Source organism: Thunnus albacares, chromosome 20 (assembly GCF_914725855.1).
Source record: "Thunnus albacares chromosome 20, fThuAlb1.1, whole genome shotgun sequence".
In the NCBI taxonomy this organism is placed as follows: Eukaryota; Metazoa; Chordata; class Actinopteri; order Scombriformes; family Scombridae; genus Thunnus; species Thunnus albacares.
The window spans coordinates 10,635,693-10,652,509 of NC_058125.1; the positions used below are offsets into that span (position 1 = coordinate 10,635,693).

Sequence of the window (16,817 nt, forward strand, 5' to 3'; positions counted from 1 at the left end):
GCATTATTCTTTACCCTATCCCTTTCCTTTTTTTTTTCCTGCTCACACTGTTTCTTCCACCATATTTCCCCCAGGGTCTCTCTCTGAAACCCCTAAATAATGCACACCGAGTGAAGGGCTTAAAGGGGCTGTATGATGGATCACTCTCCTCTTTCTGGAGCTGTTGTATTCCTCTTGTGCTGAAGCTTATTTATCATTTCCTAAATGACACTGCTCTCAAATGAATCTCTAAATATCTATATTTACACCAGACAACCTTTAAAAAGAACCACTTTTTTTCCCATGATCCAGTTTGTAGTATGTGACACCACACTGAGAAAAATGGGTCACACGACTGCTTTGAGACTTTTACAGAGAGAGAAATCAACAAATTGCCAGTAATAGTGTTTAGCAAAGGTTGTACAACTTAAGTATTACTTTTGAAGAAACTTTTTTTCAGAAATGAAATCTATAATGAGTTGTAGTGCAAATGAATCAGAGACAATATAAAACATAAAGGGGAGAAAAGATTAAAATGGCAGGAAGTCCAAATCAAAAAATCAAACACAAATCAAAAGCCCAAAATTGCACTTAAAGCTCCTTTTTGGTGCTTAATGATGACAATATTTTCAGCTTCTTTTGATATAAGATATTGTTTTAAGGTCAAAATTTAGGTTACAATTTCCAACATACCTTTAAGATGCATTTAATAACCTCTCATGAGAATGCTTATCGACTGTTTTAAATAACATTTTGGCCTGGAAAAGAAGAGAAATGTCCCTGAGAGGAAACATGAATAATGCCTTAAACTGTATATTATGTACATAAAGTCTACTAAAGTAAGATAAAAATGAAACTTCAATGTTCCCTGTGGGAAAATTAGCTCATTGCAGCAGTAAGGAACAAAAAAAAAAAAAAGTAAGAACACAAGAACATGAACATGAGTTGTAAATTAGATCTGAGAGCTTTTAACTTAACATGACATAATGTAGAAATGTTGTTTAATCAACTAAAATAGAAGATGATGGGAGATATATTTAATTATCTATTTAATCATTGATTTAATTATTTATTTTATCACATGTGTGTGTATATATACATTGTTTGGGTTTACATATGTATATCTGAACTACTTTTCCTCTATTCCTCTAACTGTTGATGATTTAAATATGTAAAAGCTTTTTTTTTGTTATTTAGGAAGAGTGATCCAATGTAATATTATTCAGTAACATGTGCTGTAATCTGTTTGTGCATACAGTATGTACCAACTCAGCTCTGAGCTGTTTAGATGAATGAAATATCAGCCCAGTGAGAATGACTGAAAAAAAGAGGAGTCACTGTTCAACATGAATATTACAGTGTATATATGAATGCAGTCACTACTCAGCATTAATGTTAAAACAGTCTGCTGCTGCAGTGGTCAATTATAGTGAGGACAGTCATTTATCACTGAGGTAATGTAGTCTTCAGAGAGAGAGAGAAGAGAGAGAGAGCAGCGACACCCACACACCTTAACTGAGTGTATTTACTGTGCATCAGACAGTTATTTATGTCTGAAGTGGTAATGAATGTGAGACAGTCCCCAAAGAACCAATCAGACTTATTTTGTGTGGCGAGGCGAATATAAATAATATTCGCAGCCCCGTTTATGTTAAAAGTTGCAAGCAGTTAAGATTCATTGGCTTTCACTCCTGATCGAGAGGCATCTGAGCACCAGGTTTGTGTCACCTGAAGATTTTGTCTCAGGTACCTCAAATGCACCGCAATGCCTGCTGTCCAGTCATGGTTCTGAAGCGTGAACTCACTGAACTATACAAGGCGTCAGTACTTAGTATGGTGTGACCCCTGGTGGCTAAAGAGTGTAGAAATTGTTCCCTACATTTTATTACCTGCATCAAATCTTGGTTTGCCCGTTCTCACTTTCTCCTGTTACACATAGGGGGGTTCCTTCCACAAGGCTTTTCCCAACATTATTCTAAAAAGATTTCAATCAAGATGTTAAGTTTCATTTGTATCTATTGTTTTCAAATTGAAACAGAAGCCCATTACTGTACTTTTCAATGTATTTTTGCTGATCCAACTTGTAAAGAGTCAGTCAGTCAGACAGAAACCAGATTGAATCGCTGCAGTCTGTCTTCTGGTTTATCAGTCTACTTTTTGTATTTACAACCTAGTTTAGCTGATGTTGCAGTCAGGCTCATCTTCCCACTGTCTCCTCGGCTGACCCGTTGTCATTCAGGAGATACTTTACAGACTGTCTCCCTCGAGGATTCCTTTACAAACCTTATTTTCTGTGTGCGTCACTCATTAGGTCCTGTAGCAACCCTGTGGGATCTGTGACCGCAGTGACTGAAACACGAACCACAGTAGTTTTGAGGAAACTGATCAGTATTTCTTAATTTCATGCTCACATATTCGCTGCAGTCGTAGGAAGACTCAACAGATATTTCAGTCAAGCACAGTTGTCTTTTTCCTCCTTAATAAAACCTTTTTCCCTCTCACTAACATTTCTTACATCTGCCCTTTTTTCTCTGTCCTCAGCAGTGGAAGGACAGACTCCTGTCTATATAGGTCATGGTTTAAACTGAGGCCACCTCGTTCTACCAGGACTCTGTTCACTCCTGAAGACACCACAACCCAGACGCCTGAGGTGGGAGTCTGGTGTTTCAGCCACTGGACTGACGTCACCCAGTAAAACATGCACACTTTTTCTTTAGCTCTGTGTTCGTTGGGCTCCATCATGTGGCTGCATGCAGGCCAATGTGATGCTGGAGGACAAAGAAAACAACCTCAAAAAGCCCTAGAAAAAGAGCAGGCAGTGCTCCTCAAGGTGACTTAGTCCACACTTCAATTTAATTTATCTGATTAAATCTACATTAGGAACTCTGCAGAGTTCCAGCTCAGCCAGAGAAGAATACTGAACTGTAAATGTATGTCCCACTGAGAGGATCAAAAAGTCCTGTTTGCTGATCCACATTTTCGATTTTCCACTCACTTCTGCAAAGTGGAGCAGAGCTCAAAATATACTTTTGCCCCCATATGGTACATCAGTTAGAGAGAGATCCTCAAGTACATTCAGGTTGTACATTATTATTAAGTAGGGGCATTTAAGGTAGATTCCTTTAAAATCAAGTTACCTGTTTCAAATTGAGGTTGTTAAATTGTTAATTGAGGTTAATTGTTCTTCTAATATTAATTTAAATGAATATCTTTTAGTGTAGATGAGAACATTTGCACTATCGATTGTACATTCAGTGCACATACTCTATGTACTGTACATATGGGTGAGTAAGTCTCTGTAATTTAAAAAAAATGCCACTTCAGTAAAGGCCACAGAAAAAACAACAAACCTTATGTTCTGTGTGCATTATGCATTTTAATGTTGGAAATTAGATGAGATGGAGGTTTGTGGTTTTAAATAGAGCAGAACATTTTGAAACAATTTTGTAGCATCATAGTACTGTGCACAAATGGCTGGTAGTCTGTACCGACAAGCACTGTGCTCGGTATTCTATGAATCACTGACCCCATCTGCAGGTCAGTGTCACTATTATCAATATCTGAATGAATCAAGGGGTACACGAGAGAGAAACTTGTTTCTCCTCCCTGATTTCTAAATATAACTGAATTCAAGCTGCTCTTTCACCACACTGATATTGTTATTGAGGTAGATGTATGAAACATTAAAGCAAACCAGATGTTCTATCATCTTTGGTGTTATTTTGTTAGAAGGTTACACTACAAAATACAGTTCCAGATATATTGGATTGCATAATAGCATTTGGAATAAAAGATTATGGATTTTTGCGATTAAAGCCATGACTACTCTAATATAATTTTATAGTTCTATAAGTGTCCATCCAAAATAACTGAAACCACCTTTAAACTGACAAAAAAATTCAGCAAAGGGCCTGCTGAATATGTATGTTAGACTGAGTTCATGAACCAATAATATGATCATCTTAATAGAAAAATGATTCACTAAACACTTTAAGTTTCTTACGTTTTTGACTCTGGACTTCGCTGCAGCTTTTTATTTATTTACACTTTTAATTTTCAAAAGCTATTCAAAGCTAATCCAACATCATATCCATGCCATTCATGTTCATGAACATAAATATGTAAATTCAGTGTATGTTCTGTAAGTGTGTGTGTCTGTAATATGGCTTGAAACTGACACACACGGGAGTTACAATATTAATAATTTAAGTTGATGGATCTACCACGACAGAATAATATCATGAAACGTGTCAGAGTGAAAATCTCATCACAGTCTTTTCTTATCTGCCCTCCAGTCAGCTGGTGCTGGTCCACAACAATATGACCATGGGCAAGGCACCAAATATGTGAGTCTGATTCCTATCAGTGAATAATACTGTAAGTATATAATTTAACCTTGAAAGCTATAATGATAGTAATGATATAAGTTAACAAAACAGGCTACAAGTCTGCAGTAAAACAGTTGGCTTGAGAGAACTAATGTTATTTTCAAACTTAATAAATTTATCTGTTTTTGCCTTGGCCAGTATTAGAGTGCTAATCCTTAATACAGGAGGTACATGATGGTTAGTGTTAAGTATGTCATCAAGGCATTGTAAAACCAGTACCTGTTGAGGAACTGACACTTCTCTCAACTTTGTGTAATCTATTGAAAAACTACTTAATAGGTAAGAAATAAGAAGCATAACTACAACTGCCTGACTGATGTGAAATTTAAACTGTTACTCAAGGAAGGGTGGTTGTTTGTACGTTTTCCTAAAAATATGCAACCATGATCAGTTCTGGATAGCAAAACTGCTTTTATCTTCTGAATATGTAAATTTTATTGTCAATGGACTAGTTAGATGCTATGTGAATTCTTCATGTCAATTCACAATTTTTGGAACTCAAACTATAAGACCAGCTTTGTTTCTTAGGTGTTGAAATGAATGTGTATTTGCATTTGGACACCAACTTGTATTGTTTACAGGATTGTGTTCATACTGAAAAAATAAGTATTTATTACAACAATTTTACACAGAATAATAAATAAAATCTACAAATAATACAACTTGATCTCATTACAGGACACAACATGCTGACAGCATTCCTGAGCTGCAAGAGAAGCTGACGCTCTTCAGCTGGAATAAAAACTCATGTTTACGCAGTTTAGAGTAAAAAAAGATGATGAGAACTGGCTTTTTCCTGAATGACGGGCGATCTTGCAACATGGAGCACTTACAATAACTCAGCCCATGAGATCAGCTTGTGACTGCACTCTAGTTTCCTGTCCCTGGTAACTTGAACTCTTGGCGAGGATCAAGGATATCGAGCATCAGGTCTCGTCATGTGACTGTAAGTAAATTGGCTTGGCCTGCTTCCTCAGGCGCTGCTGTGCTCGCAGCTTCCTGCCTTTCTGAGTTGCCAGTCCCAGTGGTGGTAGGTAGGTCTGCGGGAACATTCAGAGAAAAAAAATGATTGAATTCAATTTTTAAACGCCACCGTTACATACACAAACAAAAAGAAAAAAAAAAGATTGTTTGGAATACGGTTATTACTTACAGGCCGTGGGTATGGGTTCCTGTAGTGTAGACCTGTGAGAGAAAATAATCGTGTCAACATCGTATGAAATCAGTGGTCAGGTTACAAAATATTTTTCTTGCAAAGCCAAAAACTTGCTATCCTGGAGTCTTATTTGTCCCTACACATCTCTCGGCATATTAGCTTAGTATACGGATGATTCTGTGGTGCTTAAACTTCATCCGTCTTGGCTGCTTTACTCTTCTCAAAGGCAGGATGTTAACTTTAGTCAGACTATCCCTGTGATCAAATGGTAGCACTATAATCTAAAAATGGAATATGAGAGAGCAGAATATGGATGGAAAATTGCCAAAACAATTTGCTTTATGTCTGCAATTGAATTAATCTCACAAAAAACATGATCTTATTTGTGCCTGTTATTATAACAGGTTCCTATTTCATTTATCTGATAACAATATGAAAATGACTTTTTGTGTGTCGCGAACACTGAAACCACACTCATGCTGACCTTTAGTTGAACTTGCTCAGTCACTTCTCTCTGATGTTTTTGCTTGACCCACAAATACTGTATCACACTGTCACACAAGACTGACAACAAGTCTGCTAGATATTACACCTGTTATGAAGGATGACCAAAAATCCTATTGGCTATTGCTGTCAGAGATTTACACAAAGTTCACACGGCAGCATCGCTCACCTAATGAAAATATTGCAGGGTTGAGTTTAAGAGTGCAAGCATGTTATGTGACAGGTGTTTCATTGAAGTAAATTCTACCACATCACTCGATATGCTCATCATACATTCTATGTTAAACAAGATAAAAACCATCATGAAATTTTCAGTTGATAAACATAGAAAGCACAAAATAGTGTTTCTTGTAACAGATAGTGTGGTCCTCAGCTGAGCAGGGTAAAGTTTAGTCCAGCGTTATGTAAGGAAAACTTGTGGTATCTCCACTCTTACCTATTTCTATCCTTGCTTCACATTCTTCTATGCACTTCTTTATTGATTCTTGATCTGTCATCTAAAAAAAATCCAGTAAAAGAAATGATTGAGTGACAATAACACTACAGCTTTTCCCATTTCTGAAAATATGAGTGTTCACACCTGTTGGTTCTGTCTGAACAGAGAGCGGGCCTCCTGAAGAATGTATTTTCTCTCAGTGTCTGTGTCATTTGCAACTCCGCTCTGCGCTTGCCAGGTTCGGGCGATGCGAAACACCCGCATGTACAGCGACAACACTGTCTTGCGAGTGGAGGCCGTCATCAGGGCTAAAAATCTGAGAAAACAGCAGGTAAATGCACAGTAAAGGAAATGAAGCTGTAAGAAGAAGACAAACTATGCTAATACTCTGATTTTGTCTGTTCACTTCCTGCTTGAAAAGAAGTATTTTTTTGTTAATAAGGTTGAGAGCATTATAATGAAGAACACACCCTAGCTTACTCATGTTGCCAACACCCGGCCTGCCCTAAGTTGAACCTCAGTGCCTGAATCACACTGTAGGTTTCTGGTTTGATATGAGTCAGCTGACGTCACCACCACTTATGACTAGTGACCAGAAGAAGTCATGCTACGCAATCTGGATGTACGCATGAAAGATGATCAGGATGTGTGCATCTTTTGAGGAAAGGAAAATAAGTAGTTTCATAAAATTGCCATTATATTTTTGTTTGCCTTCTTGTGTTCATTATTTGTCAAGAAACCAATCAGTACTATGTTAAAAGAACACCACAATGCCTCAGGTTTTGTGTCTCAGTTACTTTTTGTTGATTTTATTAAACAAAACTTAATTCAGAAATATGCATCACGTGAGCAAAAGAAACAAAATAAAGTGTTAAAACTGGGTTTTGCCATAGGGCCAAAAAATAGCTAACAATGTAAGACCTCCCTTGATGGAAGTTGGATTTTAGTGGTGTAAATTCCCTAACAAATCTGCAATTAATCAAATGACCAAATCAAGTTGACGTGCAGTAAACCAGGGACATGTGGGGTCCCTGGAAGTCTGGGGTCCTGGGGCTCGTTTTGTAATCCAGCCTTGTCTTCCCATGATTTCAACACTAGATGTCACTCAAATCTACACAGGCCTGTTTTGCAAACATAACCTTGAGTAGCTGTTACATGACTTGACTGAAAGGTATCAAATCGCATGTTCAGATATGTTTTCAGATTAAGGAAGTCTTCAAGTCCTCCTCCACTGAAAAATATGTTTTTCTTCTTGTTCCTACAGTTGGATGTTTGAGTTTATCTGTGCAGAATGATGTATGAGCACAGTTTGACACTAGAAGGCTGTTTTCACATTTATCTGCTGAAAGTGGGAAGTTTGTGTTCATTGAAAATCTGATTTTTAGGGGCGGCCCTATGAGCATGATTTGTAACATCACAACTAGTTTTGAAGCCAATCCTGGTGCAATATTCATCTTCCACAAGTGTGATGTGGAAATTGAAAGCCTCCAGTGCACAAACACTGAGAACGGAGTTCACAGAGAGGTAGGAGACATATTGTGTCCAACAGTTAAACTTATGAGATAAAATATATTTGCATATTCATAGAGTCTGGATTTTTCTTTAATGAGGGAGAAGAAGGAATAGATACTATTTAAAAGAGGTAATTATATTTTCTTCAAATGGAAAACCGTATCAGGCACACATTATTGTTACAGTGTATGTGTGTCTTAATATATGTCTACAGAATAATAATATAAGAATAATAATATAATCTGTATGTGTTGTGTAGCAGCTGGTTATAAACACACAACACGGTGTAATACCGTCGCATTACTTGTCAACATGTAGCTAACGCTAGCTATCATTGAGCCTCCTCCTCAAAGCCCAAACTGAGCATCTTTAGGTTAAAGAAAGGAGATTGCGTAGCGAAATTGTCTCATTCACATTGATGACTTACACTGTAAGTATGTTTTACTCTTAAACATTACAAAACTTCACTTACCGACTGTGACAGCTCAGCTCCGCCTGTTAGCTCGCTAGGACAGCAGAAACACACGTGTCGCTTAATGATGACGTCTCCTCTGAACTGGGAAGAAACGAAAAGCATTTTAAAGCCTTTAAAAATAAACGAGTGGCCCTAATTTTCATCGTACATAAAGTTGGAGATTTTTTTTTAACCTTTTTTGACGTATTTTGATCAGCAACATTTCTACAGCTCATTATTTATAAGACATCAGCTGATTTGCAAACGGGTTTTTAACACATTTTTACAGTGTTTAATATTATTCTCAGTTAAATGTCTGCGACAGAACACGTGATTCAATAACTGTGTTTTATCTTCAATTATAAATCCGGATGTAATGTAGTTTTTTTTACCGTCATATCAGTTAGTTAAAATGAAAAGATGCAGATCAGCTGTTGGTTGTCTGCGGGGAGGAAGTGATGCAGGAAAATAATGTAGCTGCTCTCAGTGACTAAAAGGGGGAAGCACAAAGAAATTGGCTGCTGTAAGTCCGAGATGGTGTTTTAACTCACTCCGACGAGAGGATAAGACTCAAAATGGACTCAAGAGCACACACGGGCTGATAGCTTTTAACTTATTTTCTTTATAAAAAGCGGAGCAGAATCGATATTAATGTGGAAGTTTATTTTATTGTCAGCTGCCTGCTAGTTAGCTAGCAACGCGACGAGTTTGTTTCAGTCCATTTCTCATCATATACGCCGCCTCCTAACTACTTAATTTGTACTGGCATTCCCTGAAGTGATGTACATCCAGTTCCACTTAATAGAAGTGTCCAAAGAGGTAAGTTTCTCTTTGAGGATGAACAGTATTTCTCGGAAGACCTAGCTTAGCCGATAGCTAACTTTTAGTGAACCGAGCTGACGCTAGCTAGCTATGGCGACGTCGTCAGGGCCAGGCAGGTTGGATGAATTTAAACGGCCCGGTGTCAATCGATAACAGCTTCACAACTAATACAATCTAGGTTAATGGACAGTTAAAATCTGCCAGCTGTAGATGGTTATAAAAAACAATGTTCACATGAGATTTTGGAGTGGTGTGCTTATGTGCGTGTGTGTGTGTGTGTGTAAGCTCACTTGATCCTGTTCCCAATGAACACAAGTTGGTGAAAAAATAACGTTAATGCTGATTAACTCAAGTAACAATTGAGATATTTAACTTTACTCAAGTTGTGCATCAACAACAGTGTTTCATGCATTTGTAATGTATCCTAATTCTGTTCTCTCTCATAGTTAAAGGCTTAATTTAGCCCACAAGTGTAATACCTAACTGCTGCTGTAAACTCAGTTTACATGGTATTTTTATTGCCTATATATGATTATGACTATTATTACTTTATATATATTTGTTTATGCTGCTAAGTGGAGTGGATTGCTACCAAACCAAGTTTCATTGTGCTTAACAAGCAAAGACAATAAAGCATCTATCTATCTTAAAGGTGATGGTTGGATTGATAATGGAAAGCATCATTCTGTGGTTGTTGAGGATGATAATTAAAATGTCCTAATAAACAACAAGCAGGCCTCCCAGATGTTAACCAGATGAGGGTTAAGTGAGGTTGTCCATGATGGACGCAGGAGAGATTTGCCTCTACATGCCCAGTGCAATGATCAGGTGATGACTAATAAAAATGTGAGACCATTAATCATGGCTCGACAAGATCGGTGAACTCAACATGAAGTTAGAAGCCGGTTTTAGAAGTTGTTGATTTGACACCAGAGCTCATGAGTTGTTATTCAGGACAAACCGTGTGGACTCATGATGCTAGTCTGACGCTAAAAGACAAGTAAAAGCCATGCACACAATATATTTTCAATGCTATATAATCCATCTTCTTTGTAGCTATAAATCATCATTTTAATAATGTCACAATAAGTCAAACTGCCTTTCTTTTTTGCTCAAATTACATATTCGTAGCATGTTGACAAAAATAGTCCTGCAGGTTTGGTAATGATGAGCTATCACTTTCTGCTTATGATGACAAGATAATGTGTCTTTTCAGCATTGCGGATGTCAAGGTCACAATGATGGAGCAGAATAGAGAGACACTCTGATCTGTGGCCAATGCCGTCTGAGGGACTGTCTGTAAGTAACCAGCTACTTTGTTAGTTATGAAACGCTTGTTTAACTCATACAGTTGTTTGTCTAGATGTGACACCAGAATCAAACATATGAACATGAGATCAGGTTACTTTGAGTAATTGCGTTGTAGAAGATAGAGGTTATTCTTTCGCACATGTTGCATTAGTTTGATAACTCTAAATCCATTTTTACATGCAATTTGGTCAGATATCAGATTTTCATCCTCATTTCCATAAATGTATCTGAATGCATCTGCCTGTTGTGTGTTCAGCATGTTAAGTTTTTCCTCTCAAGTAACTTGCCAATCACAACCTTCACTGGTGTTGATTATTGGTAAGATTTGATGAAGATGTGAGTTTCTACAGTGATGTTACTTCTCAGGGTGATATTATTCCCCATATCCATTTCATGCATGCCTTTTAAAAACCACAGGCACACACATGGCCAGGTAATCATGTTTCTCTGATAGAAAGTTGAAATTTTTCTTAACCTTAAAGAGGTGTATACTTGTTTTTTGCTGCAAAATGTTGGGAATAATCATTAAAGGGCATGTAAACATAATGATTGCTGTAGAAGACCATAGAAAAAATAGTAGTCTTAGTATCAGCCATAGCAGCCCTGTTGCTCCAGGGTTGCTATTTGAACAAGTTGGGTGCCTTTTTTTTCATCAACTGCCATTACTGTTTGTGCTGTCTATTGTAGAACCTGGTAAAACTCCCTCTCTGTGTGTAGGGATTGTCTGATACTGTGTTTTCACTACTGATACTTCTAGCCTTGTCTATCTAGCTAAACACACACCATTGTACATAAGACCTTTATGTGGATATATTATTACATAGCATCACCCTTGTCCATGTAAAGAGTGAAATAAAATAAAACATACTAGAGCTAAAGTTATAGAAATTTAATCATATTAGAATTGCTGCTGAACATTTGATGATGCCAAGGAAAACCTAATAAAGGGCATGTTAAAGTTGTGTAGTGGCTTTATGTAACACAAAACAAATTCTACATCAATAGATTTTGGTGGATACCAGTGATGTTTTTTTTTGTACTGTATGTATATATATATCGACTGTTTTCTCTAATCATTTTAGGGTTTTTAAGTCTGGCATCGCAAGACCTGGATCGTGGCATTTTTGGCACAGGTGGCTTAACTTCTTTACATTCACTGTTCAACCATTCCTTGTTTTAATTTCATTTGACTAATAGCCACAAAAATGTGTATCCTGACCTTCTAATCGGAAGCATGACTGACTCACTTTGGAGCTACGCTATGATGTTGAACATTTTCTAAATTGTTCTCCACCTTAGGCCTGAGGGTATGTTGAGACGTCTCGCCAAGCCAGAGCAGAGGCGTCTAGGTGGTTCAGACGGGGACTGAAGGCGAGGAGAAAAGACAGACAAGGGACCAGGTAGGAAGACATGGGCCAGTGTGTCACCAAGTGCAAGAATCCGACATCCTCACTCGGCAGTAAGAGTGGAGACAAGGACAGCGGCTCCAAGTCTCACCACAAGAAAGGTGGCAGCACAGGCGGTGGTGGAGGCCACAAAGAGGAGCCCAGTGCCCCGTGTACCAAAGCCACCAGCGAGCTGTCAAATGGCACCAAGGCCTTGGAGGTTACAGTGGAGACACCCGTCATCCCTGCAGTGACGGGGGAACTGCGCAAGGAAGAGAGTCTGGATGGAGATGGGCTGTCAATGCTGCACATCGAGGAGCTGTTCTGCTGCTACAAGGATGAACAGGAAGATGCCATCTTGGAGGAAGGCATGGAGAGGTTTTGCAATGACCTGTGTGTGGACCCAGCAGAGTTTCGTGTGCTTGTTCTTGCCTGGAAGTTTCAAGCAGCCACCATGTGCAAGTTTACAAGGTAAGATGGAGTTTTGGGGAATGGCATGTGTTGTTATCACTGGTAAACTGGAACCAAAAGTTTTTATACAGATACAAATATCTCCTTATCTCACTACAATATGAACATGGTTTCAGTTTCCAAAAAGAGTTCACCTCAGTAGGCCTGATGTAGAAACACAGGTGCATTAGTGCCTATTCTCAAACACTGTTTTCCAAGTTTCTTCAAACATTAACTTTTGTATTATTTTTGTCATTTCGCTACAGCTCAGACCCATTTCACAAAACAGGTTTACTTAGTTACCTGGATAACTCTGCCAAGTAAATACTGATATTCCCACAGATCTCTGACATGTAGAGATGATGTAAAGTAACAAATCCTGTAAACCTGCTTTATGAAATGTCTCCTTCTCTTACTTGTAATATTCTGTCAACATAGCCATCTAAAGTGAAAGCTTTATTGGAATTCCCCGAGCAAATCAAGCCAATCAAGACATTTTTGGTTATCAGTGTAACACAGCCTGATCCATGTCATATCCTCTTTTTATTGTAACCCATTCACTGCTTGCACACCTGCTACAAAAACTCCTCATTGCGCTACATAGAAACATAGAAAACTATTCCTAATACAAAGCTTTGCAAGCAGAGGGTGCAAGTGGAGCCATTAGCAGTTTAAAAAAGTCTCTAAGCATCACATTTCAGTGACATTTTGCAGGTGCACCTCACCTCTGAAGTGTTACTGGCTGAAAAGTGCAATTGAACTCGAGTATTTGCTGGGGGATGACGGGAGGCCGTCCAAATCTACGTGCCACAAAGTTCCACACTGACACTATGTAACACTATGCGCACTGTGCACAAATCTGAAGGTATCAGCTGTTAAACACATCTCTTCTTAATTTGATTGGCTTTAAAAACTCCACTTTGGGCCATGTAAGGCAACCTCCCACATGTTGTAAGGACACACTACTGGCACACCTCCACCTGACCAGCACTATGCAACATGGCCCCTGTCAAGTCAGTGAGAATAGCTCCCCTATTCCTTACCAGGAACTCTGTTCTGGGCTGCTGGTGTTGGTGAAAGAGAAAGTAGACAACTTAAAATTTGGCTGCTAAATGTCACATTTAAGTGGAAAGTGTATTCTAGTGATTATAAATGACACAAGAAATTAACACACTTATAAAATTGAGAATTCAACCTTTCTAGGATAATTGTTTTATGGTTCCTGATACTGATAGTATGTTTTTAAGCTATTATTTCCTAATACTGCTAACAAAAATATTGTGCATTGCTAATAACTGCCTTGTTGTCTGATACTACACTTCTAGTCGCTTTATAAGAAAGCAGCATCCTCCCCTCCCTGCACTGTTTGACATTCTAGTCTGCAGTCTTTCTCTGTGCAGTGGTCCATCCATCCCACCTCAAACACCCACTGTCAGGTAGGGGGCACACAGGAAATGGATCCTGCTCTGCGCTCCCACTCGGCAGTTAGCGCCTGAGATGAATAGGGCTGCCTGCTGGCTGGGTCACTCGTCACTGATTTTTAACTCAGCACTTTTCTATCCAGAGGCTTTGGACAATACCACACTCTGGTTACGAACATGTTTCATTGTCAACCGATGCTTACGGAAGCTCTTTATATTACATTTGACTTTGAAAGCCTATATTGTTAGATGGGTGAAATAACAAAAGTATGTCTGCCTGGAGCGCCCCGGTAGCCGAATGGTTACTGCGCATGCCACGTAACCGTCAACGTCCCTGGTTCGATTCCAGCTGTGGACCTTTGTTGCATGTCATACCCAACTCTTCTTTCCCCTTATTTCCTGTCTGCTTCTTCACTGCCTACTGTCCAATAAAGGCAAAAATGCCAACAACAAAAAAAAAGTCTTAAAAAAAAAAAGTATGTCTGCCTGAGTTGGGGCCCATAACGCTGAAATCAAAGTAATATTTGGTATTGAAAGGATGAACAGATTTCATTACGATTTTTAAAATTGTACTCTTTAACTGCAAGGGGAGTGGCCTTTACATTTGTCACTGATGTTTGTTACTGTATGTGCTCTTGTAGACACATGGCCTGTTTGCTTGTATTGTCATTTGTAGCAAATTCATCCAATAGTTAGGTCTGTTGCTGCTCATGTAGCTTTGTTGAGAAGCTTCTTCTTTGTTTCTGGCCCTGGTTGTCTAGAGTGAAATGGTCAATATCATTCTGATGTCCGGTTCTGTTTCCTTTGTGTCATCAGGAAGGAGTTTGTCGAGGGCTGCAAGGCCATCCAAGCAGACAGCCTCGAAGGCATCTGCTCACGTTTCTCCTTCATGCTGCTGGAAGCCCAGGGTGAGGAGAACTTCAAGGACCTCTACCGCTTTACCTTCCAGTTTGGTCTGGACGCTGAGGAGGGCCAGCGCTCGCTGCAGCGAGAAATCGCCATCGCCCTGTGGCGCCTGGTTTTCACCCAGGACACACCTGGGATCCTGGAGCACTGGCTGGACTTCCTGGCGGAGAACCCCTCAGGTATTCGGGGCATCTCAAGGGACACGTGGAACATGTTCCTCAACTTCACCCAGGCTATCGGGCCTGACCTGAGTAACTACAGCGAGGACGAGGCCTGGCCCAGCCTATTCGACACCTTCGTGGAGTGGGAGTTGGAGCGCAGGAAAAGAGAGGAGGAACAGGCACTGACAGCAAAGGAGGAAGAGGGGAGGTGTACTGAGACAGAGTGTTCTCCTACCACAGACAGACTTGAAACAGAGGGAAGCCGCGGTTCACAGACGTGGGGGGGCCACTGACCAGGAAACGAGAAATATTTGTAAGAGAGGGAAGGATATGACCTATAAGTGAACTGTACATCTGTGAACCATTGGATGAATATTAGTATTACCATTACAGCTGTTCATTTCTCTCTCCTTTTCTGTTGGGGTGGGATTCCTGCTTTTGCAATGTTTTCTTTTTTTTTTTTTGTTTTGTTTTTTGAAAGGGCTCTAAGAACTGTTATGTTTTAAGCACTTCTATTTAAGTTATTGTTTTACTTTTCCTCCCCCCATGTGTGTTTTTAGTGATTGGACCTGTGGTCCATTCTAACCTTACACCTACCTACCATAATTCAACAGAGTTAGCTCAATAAAGGCTTGGTTTAAAAACAGACAACAGAAAGCCATAACCTTTTCACATGAACACATATAGATAATTCATTTTGACCTGGTAACACTGCTGATATGTTTTGTACAAGGATATAGATAATAATAATAATAATAAAGAAGAAGAAGGGAAATTGGGACAACCTGTCTACAAATAATTTCTTACTACCAAAAGATTTATCCTGAGGGTCAGGGTCAATGAAATCGTCGTGGTTGGACTTATCCTGTTAGATTGTATGCTTTTATCTTGCAGTGCTGTGAGGATGAATTGGTTGCACTTTTATTGCCTTCACAACTGTTGGCCTGCAATGACATGGCAAACAGCAATGTATTACAATTCTTTCACAAGGGCATTTTATCTTTTGAAAATAACACAAATGACAATTGCATTTGTACCCTTAATTCGTCAAAGTTGCAATATCCGTTTAAAAATCTTGAGTTGATTTCCATGGTAACAGACCCACCCTCCTCTTCTGTGTTGAGTGTTTTTTTGAATGCTACTAGTACGGCTTGTTTAAGCAATCTGCTGTGCTCCCTTTGGACCCTGTCCTGTCATCTACCATTTTGATGTCCACCTATTTTCAAGAAGCGGTTAAGTGTATAAAACACAATGATGCTGGCTTTTCTCAGATGCCTCACTAATCTCATTTTGGAAAAATTGTAACACACCAAATCAGCTAAAGCTAGGTCTTGGTCATTTCTGGATAGAGGATGCCCAAAACTGTGTTACATTCAGGACTGTTACACTGGGCATCACACAAAGCTTAATATTGTTTACGTCCGGGAGTTTAAGAATTGTCACAACCCTGAACTACTGTACAAAAAAAAAAAAAAAGTGTGCACACTTCACAAATAATGTTGACTGGTTGATGGTTGTAATGGATTGCACAAAAAAAAACCTATGGCATGCTGGGTCGCTATACTTGCAACACTTTGCAGAGAGATTGATGTCAACCGCATTATTTCCATTTAAACCTTTTTTCCAAACTGTAGATTGATTGTAAGTATAGCCTAGGATGTTTTGGGATGAGTGAATGAGTGTTAACTAGACATGCTGGCTGATCAAGAGTCTGTGATATGGGTCCAGTGTGGTAAGAGGGTGACCATAACCTGATTCGGTTTCCATCTACAAATGGTTTTATTTCAGACCCCCTTATCCTTTTTATATAAAATGTATTGATTTATAATAAATAAAAACAGTGTTGAACTTTTGACTGTTGACCATGGAAATCTGTGTGCTTTTACTTGAGACCTTCTTATCTCTCGGTGCTTATCTTACATGACATATTGA

The 16,817-nt window shown here is 39.0% G+C and overlaps 2 protein-coding genes and 1 long non-coding RNA gene across 8 annotated transcripts in view; 2 read left to right on the forward strand and 1 right to left on the reverse strand.

Annotated features, from left to right (window-relative positions):
• Positions 1 to 5,193, forward strand: part of LOC122971712 — a 46,488-nt gene extending 41,295 nt beyond the window's left edge. The window contains exons 4-6 of one of the 3 annotated variants that reach the window (XR_006399553.1): positions 2,521 to 2,809; positions 4,275 to 4,356; positions 5,046 to 5,193. This is a non-coding gene — a long non-coding RNA (uncharacterized LOC122971712). The remainder of the gene's footprint in view (positions 1 to 2,520; positions 2,810 to 4,274; positions 4,357 to 5,045) is intronic. The other 2 variants (XR_006399555.1, XR_006399554.1) reach the window with 2 other exon arrangements.
• lyrm1 (LYR motif containing 1) lies at positions 4,951 to 8,909 on the reverse strand. Of its 2 annotated transcripts, none has more exons than XM_044338453.1 (6): positions 8,822 to 8,909; positions 8,448 to 8,531; positions 6,608 to 6,779; positions 6,464 to 6,524; positions 5,521 to 5,552; positions 4,951 to 5,407 (listed from the first exon to the last, which is right to left on the reverse strand). In XM_044338453.1, exons 3-6 carry the CDS (start codon positions 6,764 to 6,766, stop codon positions 5,294 to 5,296), a joined length of 366 nt encoding a protein of 121 aa, XP_044194388.1. In that variant the 5' UTR covers positions 6,767 to 6,779; positions 8,448 to 8,531; positions 8,822 to 8,909; the 3' UTR covers positions 4,951 to 5,293. The 2 variants fall into 2 exon arrangements, with proteins under 2 accessions (XP_044194388.1, XP_044194389.1); XM_044338454.1 differs by lacking the exon at positions 8,822 to 8,909 and adding an exon at positions 8,624 to 8,720.
• dcun1d3 (defective in cullin neddylation 1 domain containing 3) lies at positions 7,969 to 16,738 on the forward strand. Of its 3 annotated transcripts, none has more exons than XM_044338452.1 (5): positions 7,969 to 7,987; positions 10,468 to 10,550; positions 11,645 to 11,695; positions 11,862 to 12,418; positions 14,635 to 16,738. In XM_044338452.1, exons 4-5 carry the CDS (start codon positions 11,973 to 11,975, stop codon positions 15,176 to 15,178), a joined length of 990 nt encoding a protein of 329 aa, XP_044194387.1. In that variant the 5' UTR covers positions 7,969 to 7,987; positions 10,468 to 10,550; positions 11,645 to 11,695; positions 11,862 to 11,972; the 3' UTR covers positions 15,179 to 16,738. The 3 variants fall into 3 exon arrangements, with proteins under 3 accessions (XP_044194387.1, XP_044194386.1, XP_044194385.1); XM_044338451.1 differs by lacking the exon at positions 7,969 to 7,987 and adding an exon at positions 8,867 to 8,952; XM_044338450.1 differs by lacking the exon at positions 7,969 to 7,987 and adding an exon at positions 8,927 to 9,248.
• The last annotated feature ends 79 nt before the right edge of the window (positions 16,739 to 16,817 follow it).